We start from the raw sequence: 12,044 nt of genomic DNA on the forward strand, positions 1-12,044 counted from the left end.
CAAATGCTTTCTAGAAGGGTCTATACCAGTTCCCCTTTTGTTATCCCCCTAACCTACTGATAGGTCACCTCCCAGGCTGTGTTAACAAGGGCCACTGCTGTGGGCACAGGGTCCCAGGCCGCCTGCAGTCCAGGGAGCCTGTGTGAGGCCCTTGCAGGGCTCTGAGAGCCAGACTGTGGAACCAGTTCCCAAGAGAATCCTTTCCCATCATCTGCTTAGTTCAGCAAATATTCCCTGAGCCCTGGAGATGGTCCTTGTGCAAGATCAGCTTTTTCTGGGCATGAATGTCCTTCAACATGTTAATAGACTTAACTGTGAAAAAAATACAGGTCAAATAAACTTGGGATGAGCTGCATGTTAAACCTTATTCCTGGAGACTCCTTAGTATATTAAAGACCCAGTGAGTTCTGTGGAAAGAAGACACTTTGGACATTGGTTAGCCCAGCACTTCTCCACACAGGGGATCTCACCTCTCAGGCCCACCTTGAGACAGAGAGACAGTTGGGAGGCACCAGGCGGCATAAAGACGGAGAGTCTCACCTCTTACCTCTGGCCTTCGAGAGCAATCGAGTTAGTTTAGTGAGACCCTGACTGTGAGGCACAGATGGGAATGCTGGAAGTTCAGTGAGTCGCTGGGAGATCAGAGGACCAGAGAGTCCTGGGACTAGAGATGAGGGAAAAGGGGTCTCCAGGCGGGTGATACATGAGGGGCAGCTCAGATGACCCGGGCCCTCTCTCCCCAATGCCCACCCCCAGTTGAGAATGAATCCAGCAGTACTTTGCCATCCTGCTGAGAGATAGGCCATGAGTATCACAGCCTCTTCCGAGGCTGATTCACCTCCCCCTGTTCCCTCTCAACCTCACCAGAGAAGCAATCCCCCACACCTCCATGCTCCTCCTCCTTCAGGCTGTCTTTGTTCATGGAAGCCTGGTTGGCCTTGGAGACCGGAGCCTGGAGCCCTGTATTCACCTGTTTACTGGTATGACTCAGAGACCACAGAAAACCCAACATGAACCAGCCTGAGCTAGGAAGAAATTTACTGACATGTATAATTAACAAGTCAAAAGATTGTTCTAGCTTCAGGCATGGCTAAACTCAGGGGCTCAAGCAAGGTCATCAGAAAACTCAGGGTTCCTCTGCCTCTTGGCTCAACTCTGCTGCTATCCATGTGGGCTGCAGCCTCAGCTTCTTACTCAGCTACCCAAGTTCAATGCCCAAGTCTCAGAATCAAGTTTGTTCTCTTCCCAACAACTCAGGCAAAAATCTCAGGGCTCACTCTGATTGGATCAACTTGAGCCAATCAGTTTAGCCAGAGGGTGCCTCCAGGCACTGACTGGCCAGGACCAAACCACATCCTTCCTGTGAGGCTTGATTAAGATTGGGAGAGGGGAAATTATCCAGGAGGCAGACTGAACAGTCTCAGGAGATTATTGCCAAGAGAACAGTAAAGACTGCTGGTCGCAAAAACAACAGATGTCCCCAGTACCTTCTGGAATCCTCACTAGCATCTGCTTCCTTCAAGGGATCTGCTCGCTGCCAAGAGCCTCACAGCTGGGCCCCAGCATGGGTGCATGTGAAATGAGCTTGTCTCAAATGACCACCTGGCACTTCATGTTGCTATGGGCAGCAGCCTTGATGGAAAGCTCCCAAGGGCACATACACCCTTCTAGTTGGGTTCTTGGCTATGCCCAGGACTTCGTGGAATCCACACCAGGCACTGGCTGCTAGGCAATCTCCATAAATAATGCACATATTATTCACCCAGTATATAAGGTCAATGTCCCAGGCAGTTTTAGAATGTTTCACCTCTGTTTCCTTATTTGAGCCTTCATCACCTCTCTGAGCTCAGACCAGACCCTGTGGGTATAGACTGAGGTCTCCATAGGCTGAGGACAGCCCTGTCCTTGCCTACAAAGGGTTGACATTGGGAGGGACAAGCAGCCACACTGCAGAATTGGACCAGCTCAAGTAAAGCTGTTACCAGGGTTTTCATCCTCATGAAGCAACTTCCACCAGGAGGGACCAGAGTGGCCAGGGACCTGAGGCAGGAAGGGCTGGCCTGCATCCAGGACACAGGAGGCCACAGGGGAGAGTGGGCATCAGGGTCCTGGAAGGACTGGGACCTGGGAGGCCTTTGGGCCCTTGGGCCAGCAACGAAGCCATGGAGAGGTGACCCCAGATCCTGGCCCTCAGGCCTGGGGCAGCCTGGAAGGGAGGCAGAGTTCCAGGGAGTACAGCTGGGAACCCCCGTCCCCCACCCCCAGATCCAATCAATTGAGGCCCTAGAGCCTCATCAGGGCAGCAGCCACTGTGTGGAGTCCTACAATAGGGCCCAGAGATGGCCAAAAGCTGTGCCTGCCCTAGGAGGACGCTCTGCACACCACGCATTTCAACAGAACTAAACAAGACAGAGGGCTTCCCTGGTATTCAGATGGTAAAGAATCTGCCTGCAATGCAGGAGACCCCGGGTTCAATTCCTGGGTCGGGAAGATTCCCTGGAGAAGGGAAGCGCAATGGAGCCTGGTGGGCTACAGTTTACAGGGTCGCAAAGAGTCGGACATGACTGAGCGACTAACACTTTCAAACAAGAGGGAGTTTGAAACAAGAGGGTCCAGAATCCAGGGGACTCCCATGACTCCAGAGGAGCCAACCCTGGTCTCAGCTCTGGCTCTGGGAGGCCTGCGGTCTCCACTCCAGGAAAAGAAGGATCAGAACCCTGAGATGGGCCATCAGCTGTCCAGAGGGAAGGCTTGGGAAATGACCACCGACTTTCATGTCTGACTGGGGTTCCTTCCTGAGAGGGAGAAAGATCTTGTTTTTGGCGGAGGCTGTGAACCCAAGAGAGCCACATGCAGTTTCTCTATGTCCACCAGGCGGCGCCCATTCCCCACAAATCTTCCAACTCCGAGTCCTTGGGCATCCTGTCCTTCCTTTGGAGAGAACTTGAATAGGATCCAGGCGACCCTGTACCCTGAGGACAGGTCCCAGGCAGTGATAAATTGTGTACTAAACTCGGGACTACAGAGAAGTGGGTTCTGCTGAAGGCAGCAGGGGCAGTTCCAGACCAAACCTTTGGAGGGGTGAGCAGTACGGATGGGAAGGTGAGTGTGGTGAGCTCACAGTGCAGACTTAAGACCCTAGGAAAAGCGGCTCTGGGCCGTGGCACACGCCTCATGCTAGTGTTGCCTTCAGGCAGATGGAGGCCCAGCAGGGCTGTTATTTGCCCTACACTAACCACCCTTATGGCAGAAAGTGAAGAACTAAAGGGCCTCTTGATGAAAGTGAAAAAGGAGAGTGAAAAAGTTGGCTTAAAGCTCAACATTCAGAAAACTAAGATCATGGCATCCGGTCCCATCACTTCATGGCAAATAGATGAGGAAACAGTGGAAACAGTGGCTGACTTTATTTTTCTGGGCTCCAAAATCACTGCAGATGGTGATTGCAGCCATGAAATTAAGATACTTACTCCTTGGAAGGAAAGTTATGACCAACCTAGACAGCATATTAAAAAGCAGAGACATCACTTTGTCAACAAAGGTCCGTCTAGTAAAGGCTATGGTTTTTCCAGTGGTCATGTATGGACGTGAGAGTTGGACTATAAAGAAAGCTGAGCGCCGAAGAATTGGTGCTTTTAAACTGTGGTGTTGGAGCAGACTCTTGAGAGTCCTCACACCACACACGAAGCTCCTCTGTGGACCCTTCACACCACAAACACGAGGCTCCTCTGTGGACCCCTCACACCACACATGAAGCTCAGCTGTGGACCTCTCACACCACACATACACGAGGTTCCTCTGTGGACCCCACACCACACACACACACAAGGCTCCTCTGTGGACTCCTCACACCACACACGAGGCTCTGCTGTAAACCCCTCACACCACACACTAGGCTCTGCTGTAGACCCCTCACACCACACACGAGGCTCCTCTGTGGACCCCTCACACCATACACAAGGCTACTCTATGGACACCTCACACCACACACACACAAGGCTCCTCTGTGGACCCACCCACACTACACACACATGAGGCTCCTCTGTAGACACCCCCCACCACACATGAGGCTCCTCTGTGGACCCCTCACAGCACACACACGCAGCTCAGCTGTGGACACACATGACACACACAAGGCTCCTCTGTGGACCCCTCACACCACACAGGAGGCTCCACTGTGGACCCCTCACACCACACACACAAGGCTCCTCTGTGGACCCCTCACACCACACAAACACAAGGCTCCTCTGTGGACCCCTCACACCACACAGGAGGCTCCACTGTGGACCCCTCACATCACACACACACACAAGGCTCCTCTGTGGACCCACCCACACTACACACACACGAGGCTCCTCTGTGGACCCCTCACACCACACAGGAGGCTCCACTGTGGACCCCTCACATCACACACACACAAGGCTCCTCTGTGGACCCACCCACACTACACACACACACGAGGCTCCTCTGTGGACCCCTCATACCACATACATGAGGCTCCTCTGTGGACCCCTCACACCACACACGAGGCTCCTCTGTGGACCCCTCACACCACACACACACACAAGGTTCCTCTGTGGACCCACCCACACCACACACACACACACACTAGGCTCCTCTGTGGACCCCTCACACCACACACACGAGGCTCCTCTGTGGACCCCTCACACCACACACGAGGCTCTGCTGTAAACCCCTCACACCACACACTAGGCTCTGCTGTAGACCCCTCACACCACACACGAGGCTCCTCTGTGGACCCCTCACACCACACAAACACAAGGCTCCTCTGTGGACACCTCACACCACACACACACAAGGCTCCTCTGTGGACCCCACACACAACACACGAGGCTCCTGTGTGGACCCCTCACACCACACACACACGAGGCTCCTCTGTGGACCCACCCACACTACACACACATGAGGCTCCTCTGTAGACACCTCCCACCACACATGAGGCTCCTCTGTGGACCCCTCACACCACACACACAAGGCTCCTCTGTGGACCCCTCACACCACACACACACAGGGTTCCTCTGTGGACCCACCCACACCACACACACACACGAGGCTCCTCTGTGGACCCCTCACACCACACAAACACAAGGCTCCTCTGTGGACCCCTCACACCACACAAACACAAGGCTCCTCTGTGGACCCCTCACACCACACACACAAGGCTCCTCTGTGGACCCCTCACACCACACACACGAGGCTCCTCTGTGGACCCCTCACACCACACAAACACAAGGCTCCTCTGTGGACCCCTCACACCACACACACAAGGCTCCTCTGTGGACCCCTCACACCACACACACGAGGCTCCTCTGTGGACCCACCCCACCACACGAGGCTCATCTGTAGACCCCAGAAGTTTTTTTTTTCCCCCCAGAAGGTTCTTAAGAGCGCTCTTTAACAGTCACCTCTCTCCCTGAGGGCTTGAGCTTGTCCCTTTGTCCAGTTTGCTCTCCTGACTCAACTGTCCTGACTCACCTGTCTGAAAACTTCAAGCAGCTCACCCATCACCCCTTACTGTGCTGAAGGGGCAGGGTGTCTCTCCCTCAACCAAGGTATTTGCTTCTTCTGGAGATCGGGATTTTGAAAAAGAGCAAGGTCGCTAAGGAATCCCCCTGCAATGCAGGAGACCCAGGTTCAATCCCTGGGTCAGGAAGGTCCCCTAGGTAAGAAAATGGCAACCTACTCCAGTATTCTTACATGGGAAATCCCATGGATAGAGGAGCCTGGCAGGCTACAATCTCTGGGGTCCCAAAGGTTGGACAAGACTTAGCTCTTAGTGACTAAACCTAGGCTGCATTCCTGTCTGGAATGTATGTCCTAAGGGACCAGAAGATGCCACGTGTCACCACCAGGGGGAGCCATTCAGTGGCCAGGATAATCCAGTGAGGCCTTTGAGGTGAAGGGCAGGGCTAGCCATTGTCCCACAGGGAGATGACATCTCTGGGATCTTTGGCCCCGAGTTCACACTTGGGCCTGGACCACCCCCCACCCCACCTCCTGGATTCAGAGGGCAGCCCAGCATGTAGCCTGTTCCCCCAGCGTACAGGTGTCCGCACCTTTCCAATGAAACTGGGTTAAACAACTTCAGTGAAGATGCTCTCACTACAATCCTAGGAAGAGATGAAGCTGGTAAGTGGCTCCCTCCTCAGCCCATAGGTCTAGTGCTCCCATCACATCCCCATTAGCCAGTTGCAGCTCAGTCCTTGACTACAGGATGGCCACCCACCAGACCCTGGTGCCAAGGGGCACCACCTCCCCAAACTGAGGTCTCCAACCCACTGTCCCCAGGAAGGACAGCAGGGTCAGAGTTGAAGATCCTCCCCTCTTCTTGCCCCTGCCCCTCTGGAGAAAGCCTAAAGAAACCAGAACAGAAAAACCAGGCCTGAGACAGCTTTGTTAGAACAACTCAGCAAAATAAAATTCCGGTTTATTGTTGGACAACATTGTTTCACACATACATCAAACAGGCCAAAAAAATAAACAGCAACTTCATAGACAAAAAAAGGAAAAAAAGAAACCTTTTATCTTTGGCCTTTTTAACCATCTCATACAAACCAACTACTTATAGTACAGCTAAGTACATACACAAAAAAAGTTACTGGAATGCTCGGAATAAGATTGTTTTTTTTTTGTTGTTGTTTTTGCTTTTTTTACAAGGTTTTTTTTCTCCTTTGAGATTATAATGAACATGGTCACACCACAAGTAAAGTCAGAGTAGGACAGAGAACGCTCCGAAGGCTGGTTTGGTCATCCGAGATCATTAAAAATGGCTGACCCCTAACAATATGTACAAAAATATAAAATGTAAATAAAAAATACAAACAAATTTTCCTTTTTAAAGTACTTTAAGAAAAAAAGCAGGGCCTTGGAAGTTTTGGTTCTTTTTTCCTCCCCTGTTGCAAATTCACGTTGTGGTTTTGGTTGGGTGGTGGAGAGCGCTGTTGTCTGCGGGTGGCGCTGCCCGCCAGGGGCGGGCGGGCGGGCCTCTCTACTCGAAGGTGACCACGTTTAGATTCTGAGACGGGAAGTGGAGGGTGAATAGGTCACGGCGGCCTTTTTTTTTTTTTTTTTAAGTTTAACTTTTCCTTTTTTGCTGTCTAGTCATCCTCATCAGTCTTCTGCTTCTTGGTATCCACATCGTCATCCTGGGAAGGGAAGGATTGTCAAGGCCTCTTCCAATCCCCTGGGCCCACCCTCCCACTGGCTGAGCTCCTGCTGGCAGAGCTAAAACCAGGCATGCGCGGTTCCAGAGGGCCCCTGTTCCCACTCCAGCTCAGGAGAAGGACCACACACCACATCTTATAACCACTTAAGTTCCATCAGCCCCCTCCAGTGTTAGTGTCTCAGATTCCAGCCCTCCCTCCCAACTTGAGCCAGACCAGACCCACCTCGTCATCTTCAGCTGCCCGTTTGCCCGTAGCTGCCTCGGCCTCCTCATCTTCATCTCCATCCTCTTCCTCACCTGGAGAAAACAAAGCCCAGGTAAACCACTCTGCCTTCCTGAACTAACCAGGCACAGTGGGTCCTGAGACTCTCCCACTCATTGGCAGCCACCAACGGTGTGTGTGTGTGGGGGGGGGGGGGGGGGGGCGGGGCGGGAATGGACACGGTGACAGGAAAACCACAGCTCCTTGGGCAATCTCCAGTAAGAGTAGCCAGGGTTGAGTGCCACCGAGCCATCTCTGCTGCCTGACAAGCCGGGCAGTCACTGCACCCGCACTGCCCATCACGGGCATCTTGTCATCAGAGGTAAGAAGACCCAAGTGAAACCAGAGAAGCCCCACCAACCAATTGATCAGGGCATGGAGGGCACTCTCCAGTGGGAGTGAGCGTGGTGCTGGGGGCACAGCCCCAGTCACTGGCCTGAAGTGAGGAAGATGCTGGCTCTGCGGCTACAAGCCCAGTTGGAGGTGGTCCCTTGGACCTGCCACCCCCCGGGAGACCCCAGTCCCTCCCCATCTGCTAGGAATGACCAGAAAAAGGTACTAGAGGAACAAAGCTACTCACCGTCGCCTTCCTCCTCCTCCTCCTCTTCCTCCCCACCTTCCTCCTCTTCTTCGTCTACCTCGTTGTCGGCCTCCTGCTCCCCATTTTCCTCATTCTCCTCGACAGAAAGCAGAGCAGCTTGTTGATGAGGACAGAATGTCACTCTGCCCCCAACGTCCCTTCTTCCAGACCCTGCCCTGGGCTTCTACAGACTAGATCCCCAGAGAGATGCCCCCTCAAGTTCCAGCCAGAGATCCCAGTACAGAACTGACCAAGGCCTCGCCCCCCCACCCCTGATTAAGCCCCAAGTCTTTTAAGAACTCCAGGCCAGGAGCTGCTGGGGGTCATGACCACAGCAGACACTCACAGCATTCCCATTTGCAGGTGCCTCTCGCCCATTCTCCGCCTCCTCCACAACTTCCTTCTTCTCCTTTAAGTCCTTCAAAAAGGAAAAGGGAACCATTAAATCTTCTGAGTAGCCTAGGGCTGGCAAAAGGGCCCAAACCTACAGGTAGGAGGGACTCAGTGCCAATCCTGATGTCCCAAGTTACAAGCTCAAAGTTACAGGTGAGAGAGAGCAAAGAATACTGCGTGTCTGTGGCCAGGATCTCATCCTACTTCTCTACCCTTAAAAACACACAACACACTTTTAAAAACGGATCCAGGACAGCGGTTCCCACCGCACCTTTACTCATGCTTCTTAGGAAACAAGCCATGTGGCACCACAGCCCGAAACCTGTCTGGCCGGGCAGACGAGCCCAGGAACACTTCACTCACACTCTCTCATCACACACTTGTTTCCAACCAGAGAGCTCCGCCTCTCACAAATCCTTCTTGGAAGACACCAGGTATGTGCCATAAATAAATAAGGCAATGGGGGAGGGCCCTGACACTGCGGGAGGACTCCCGTGGGTGGACTAGCCTGGGAAGGGAATGGGAGGGAACTAACTGGCAAAACTGGGGAAGCCGCTTCTCCAGCCAGAGGCCCCGCAGCCGAGCTCGGAGCCCATGATCTGGCAAGCGCAGGGCTTTCTTTGAAGGAACCAGAATCCCACCGACCCCTCCATAAGCCACAGCCATCCCAGGAGGAGGCAAACCACAGCCCTGGACATGGTCACGGGCTCAGGCGACACACTCCTGGGCCCAAACCAGGCCTTGCTGCACTCAGGCACGCCATCCCTGAAATTTGGCACTTGGGAGCGCCAAATTTCCCTCCGTGGCTCTCTCGCCCATCCGAGGGCCAGCTCGGTGTCCCTCAGGCCGTGCCTTGCCCGTGCCCCAAGGGGCAGCGCCGCCGCGGACACCCCGCAGCCCGGTAATTTTTTCCACCCAGTGCGGCACACTCTGCCGCCAACACAAACAGGCTTCGAGCAGCCCAGGAACCGGAGGCCGCTCGAGCGCCTTCCGGTGAAGGGCCCCGGGGCACCTGCTGGCCCCATCCTCCTGGTGATCCCTGTCCGACACGGCACGGACCCCGACACCGCCCGCTCCCGCCCCCTGGCGGCCGGAGCCCCGGGGAGTTGTGGGGGCGGGGAGGTCGTGGCGCGCAGGCGCGCACCCCCGCCCGGCGGGCTTTGCGCGCGGGCCTCTGCACGCACCGCGCGCGCGGAGCACGTGGCCCCGGGCCTCCGAGTGCGCCCCTGACCCTGGAGACCCGGCGCCCGCTGGCTGCACTGGCACCGCCGGGCGCGCGCCAGTTGCTCTCCAGTCTTTCCGGGCCTCTGGGCGCCCCCGCCGCCTCCCCTCGCAGGCCTACGTCTCTGTATTTGGCGGGCAAAGCCCCGCAGGAGGTCGCCCCAAAGTCCGCGGGGTTTTAGCAGCCCCGCAGCCCGAGGCCGTCGGAGACGCATTTCACACGGGCATTTAAGGCTCCTGAGTTTGCCGGGAAATCACCTTGGGGGGAGAAAAGCGAACGCCCGCGCTGGGAAGGGCTGACCCTCTCCTTCAAACTAGTTCCCTGGCTGGGCCCAGAGAGAGTCGGAGGGAGCCCGGGCGGAGATCCGTGTCCCAAACCCCGCTCCTCTCGGGGAGTCGCCCCTGGGAAAGAACCAGGGGTGACGCCAGGGGCACAGGGGTTAAGGAGACGCCAAGGTGACTCGCGCCTGTCTCCGCAGGGGCAGGAATAAGGACCAAAGGATAAAAAAAAGCGGTCCCCTCGCAAAGTGCCATGCTCCCGCCGAGGGCGGAGACACTCCCCAGGGTAGGCAGCCGGACCGACGCGGCGCGCAGGAGCGGAGCTGCGCCAAACGCGCAGGATCTCAAAACCGAGGGCAGTGAAGCCGCATCACCGGGCCTCAACAGCCCCCGGCGCGCGGCTCGGCCCCGCAAGAAGGTAGTCGTGGCCGCAGCTTTTGTTCGCCCACGTAGTCCCCAAAGCAGCCGCACACTCGGTGCCCCCGGGCAGCCGCGGGGGGCGCCCCTCGTCGCCCCGGCGCGCCGCTCCTTCACTTTCCGTTTCCTCCCCTCCAGCGCGTGGGCTCGCCTCCTCCTCAGCGAAACCTGGTACCGCTGGTGAGTTACTGAGGCTGGCCGGCTGCTCCCGGCACACTCCCGCACACCCCGGGAAACCCACCTCCCCTCCCCGAGGACAGCCAGGGCGGAGACCTTCACACCTCCGCGGGAAGACAACCGACACCGCGGCCCCGCCGCCCTGCTCCGCCTTATCGGAACCTAGTCCAGATAAACCTCCTCGGATCCACTACAAGGCGCGAAAACTCGGCCGCCCGGCGCCGAACAAAGAGCAGCGCCGCGAACGGGCGCTCGCCAGAGCCGCCACTTCCCGCAGCCGGCCCGCGCCCGCACACGCGGGCCCCCCCACCCCGGCACTTCCGATTCCAAAAGCGCTCCAGTTTCAAACTTATCTTCGCGCGCCCCGTGGGCCGACGACCCCCCCTAGCCAGGCCCCTATCCTCCGGCCGCCACTCCACAGAGTCACAAACAAGTTTCGGGAGCCCGTGCAGCAGCCTCCCCTCGAGCCTGTCGGCCTCCGCACCGGCATCTCCGGGTCCCTGAGGGCCCCCAGGTCACTCCTGGATGGGCATCACGTTTGCCCACTGCGCTTCCCGCCCCCTCCCCCGCACGCGCACAAAGAGTGGGCTACCTAGTAGCCTAGGCCGGGAGCCGGTGGGTTCCTCAGCGAATGGGAATAACAGCGGGCTCCGGGCAGAGCCGGGCGCTGCGCGCCAAACACCGCTCCGGCAGTGGCGGCGCGCGGACCCCAAAAGGGCGGGCGGGCGGCGTCTAACCTCACCTTGGTGGTGATCTCGGAGCTGGTGTCCACGGCCGCGTCTGACATGATGGGGCACTCCGGTGATCCGATGCAACGGACTGAGAAGAAAAGCGGGAGTTGGAGGACTCTGGCGGTAACGCTGCCGGAGTCCGCGGCGGCGGAGATGGCGCGCGGCGGAGGTGGCTGCGGCGAGCGGGGAAGCCAGAGACGGGAACAATGCAAAGATGGCTTTTCAGAGCAGCCAGTGGGGAACTCACGCGGCGCCAGAACCTTTAATATAGATTAGTGGGCGGCGCTCGGCCTCCTTTACCAGAACGCCATTGGCTGCGGGCAGGGAGCGGGCGCTCGCTCATTGGCTCGATTCCGAACAATGGGCAAGCATGCTTAAAGCGGCAGTGCCTTGGTGCGTCCGTGCTGCGCAGTCGCCGGCCGCCCTGTCATTCGGGGTCTGAGTTTGCCGGGTCTCGGCAGCACCGACGCCGCGGGGGGAGGGGCGCGCACTCGCATTCGGGGCGCGCGCTCCCGCTGCTGTTTTGCTCGGGGCTGCTGACGCAGAAAGCCAAAGCGCGGCAAAGCTGCCCGCCCAGCCCCCACCTCCCCCCCACCCAGTCCTCACCCCTCCCCGCAGTTGCTCGGAAGGAGGAGGGGAGGGAAGAAGAGGAGGAGGAGGAGGAGGGGGCTGGCCCACAAGACGGCTGCCAGCGAGGGGGAGGGGCAGGCCGGGTGCTGGGCTGTGCTCGCCCCGGGCGGTGCCCTGCGTAGCCCGGGGATGCTCACCCCCGCGCCTTGGCACATTCCACCACGAATTTTC

At 57.1% G+C, this 12,044-nt stretch overlaps 1 protein-coding gene across 2 annotated transcripts; it reads right to left on the bottom strand.

The window, feature by feature from the left end:
* Positions 1–6,410: 6,410 nt before the first annotated feature.
* PTMA (prothymosin alpha) lies at positions 6,411–12,043 on the bottom strand. 2 transcript variants are annotated; one of them, XM_061148515.1, is made up of 6 exons: positions 12,011–12,043; positions 11,255–11,503; positions 8,372–8,443; positions 8,026–8,119; positions 7,407–7,480; positions 6,411–7,163 (listed from the first exon to the last, which is right to left on the bottom strand). In XM_061148515.1, exons 1-6 carry the CDS (start codon positions 12,026–12,028, stop codon positions 7,116–7,118), a joined length of 555 nt encoding a protein of 184 aa, XP_061004498.1. In that variant the 5' UTR covers positions 12,029–12,043; the 3' UTR covers positions 6,411–7,115. The 2 variants fall into 2 exon arrangements, with proteins under 2 accessions (XP_061004498.1, XP_061004497.1); XM_061148514.1 differs by having other exon boundaries at positions 8,026–8,122.
* Between the last annotated feature and the right edge of the window lies 1 nt (position 12,044).

This window comes from Dama dama, chromosome 8 (assembly GCF_033118175.1).
Source record: "Dama dama isolate Ldn47 chromosome 8, ASM3311817v1, whole genome shotgun sequence".
Lineage (NCBI taxonomy): Eukaryota > Metazoa > Chordata > Mammalia > Artiodactyla > Cervidae > Dama > Dama dama.

Coding starts and splice junctions, on each gene's coding strand:
- PTMA (XM_061148514.1), bottom strand. Junction 8,123..8,371: donor CACCTGCAAATGGGAATGCT/GTGAGTGTCTGC, acceptor CTTTCTGTCGAG/GAGAATGAGGAAAATGGGGA. Junction 7,481..8,025: donor GGAGGAGGAGGAAGGCGACG/GTGAGTAGCTTT, acceptor TGTTTTCTCCAG/GTGAGGAAGAGGATGGAGAT.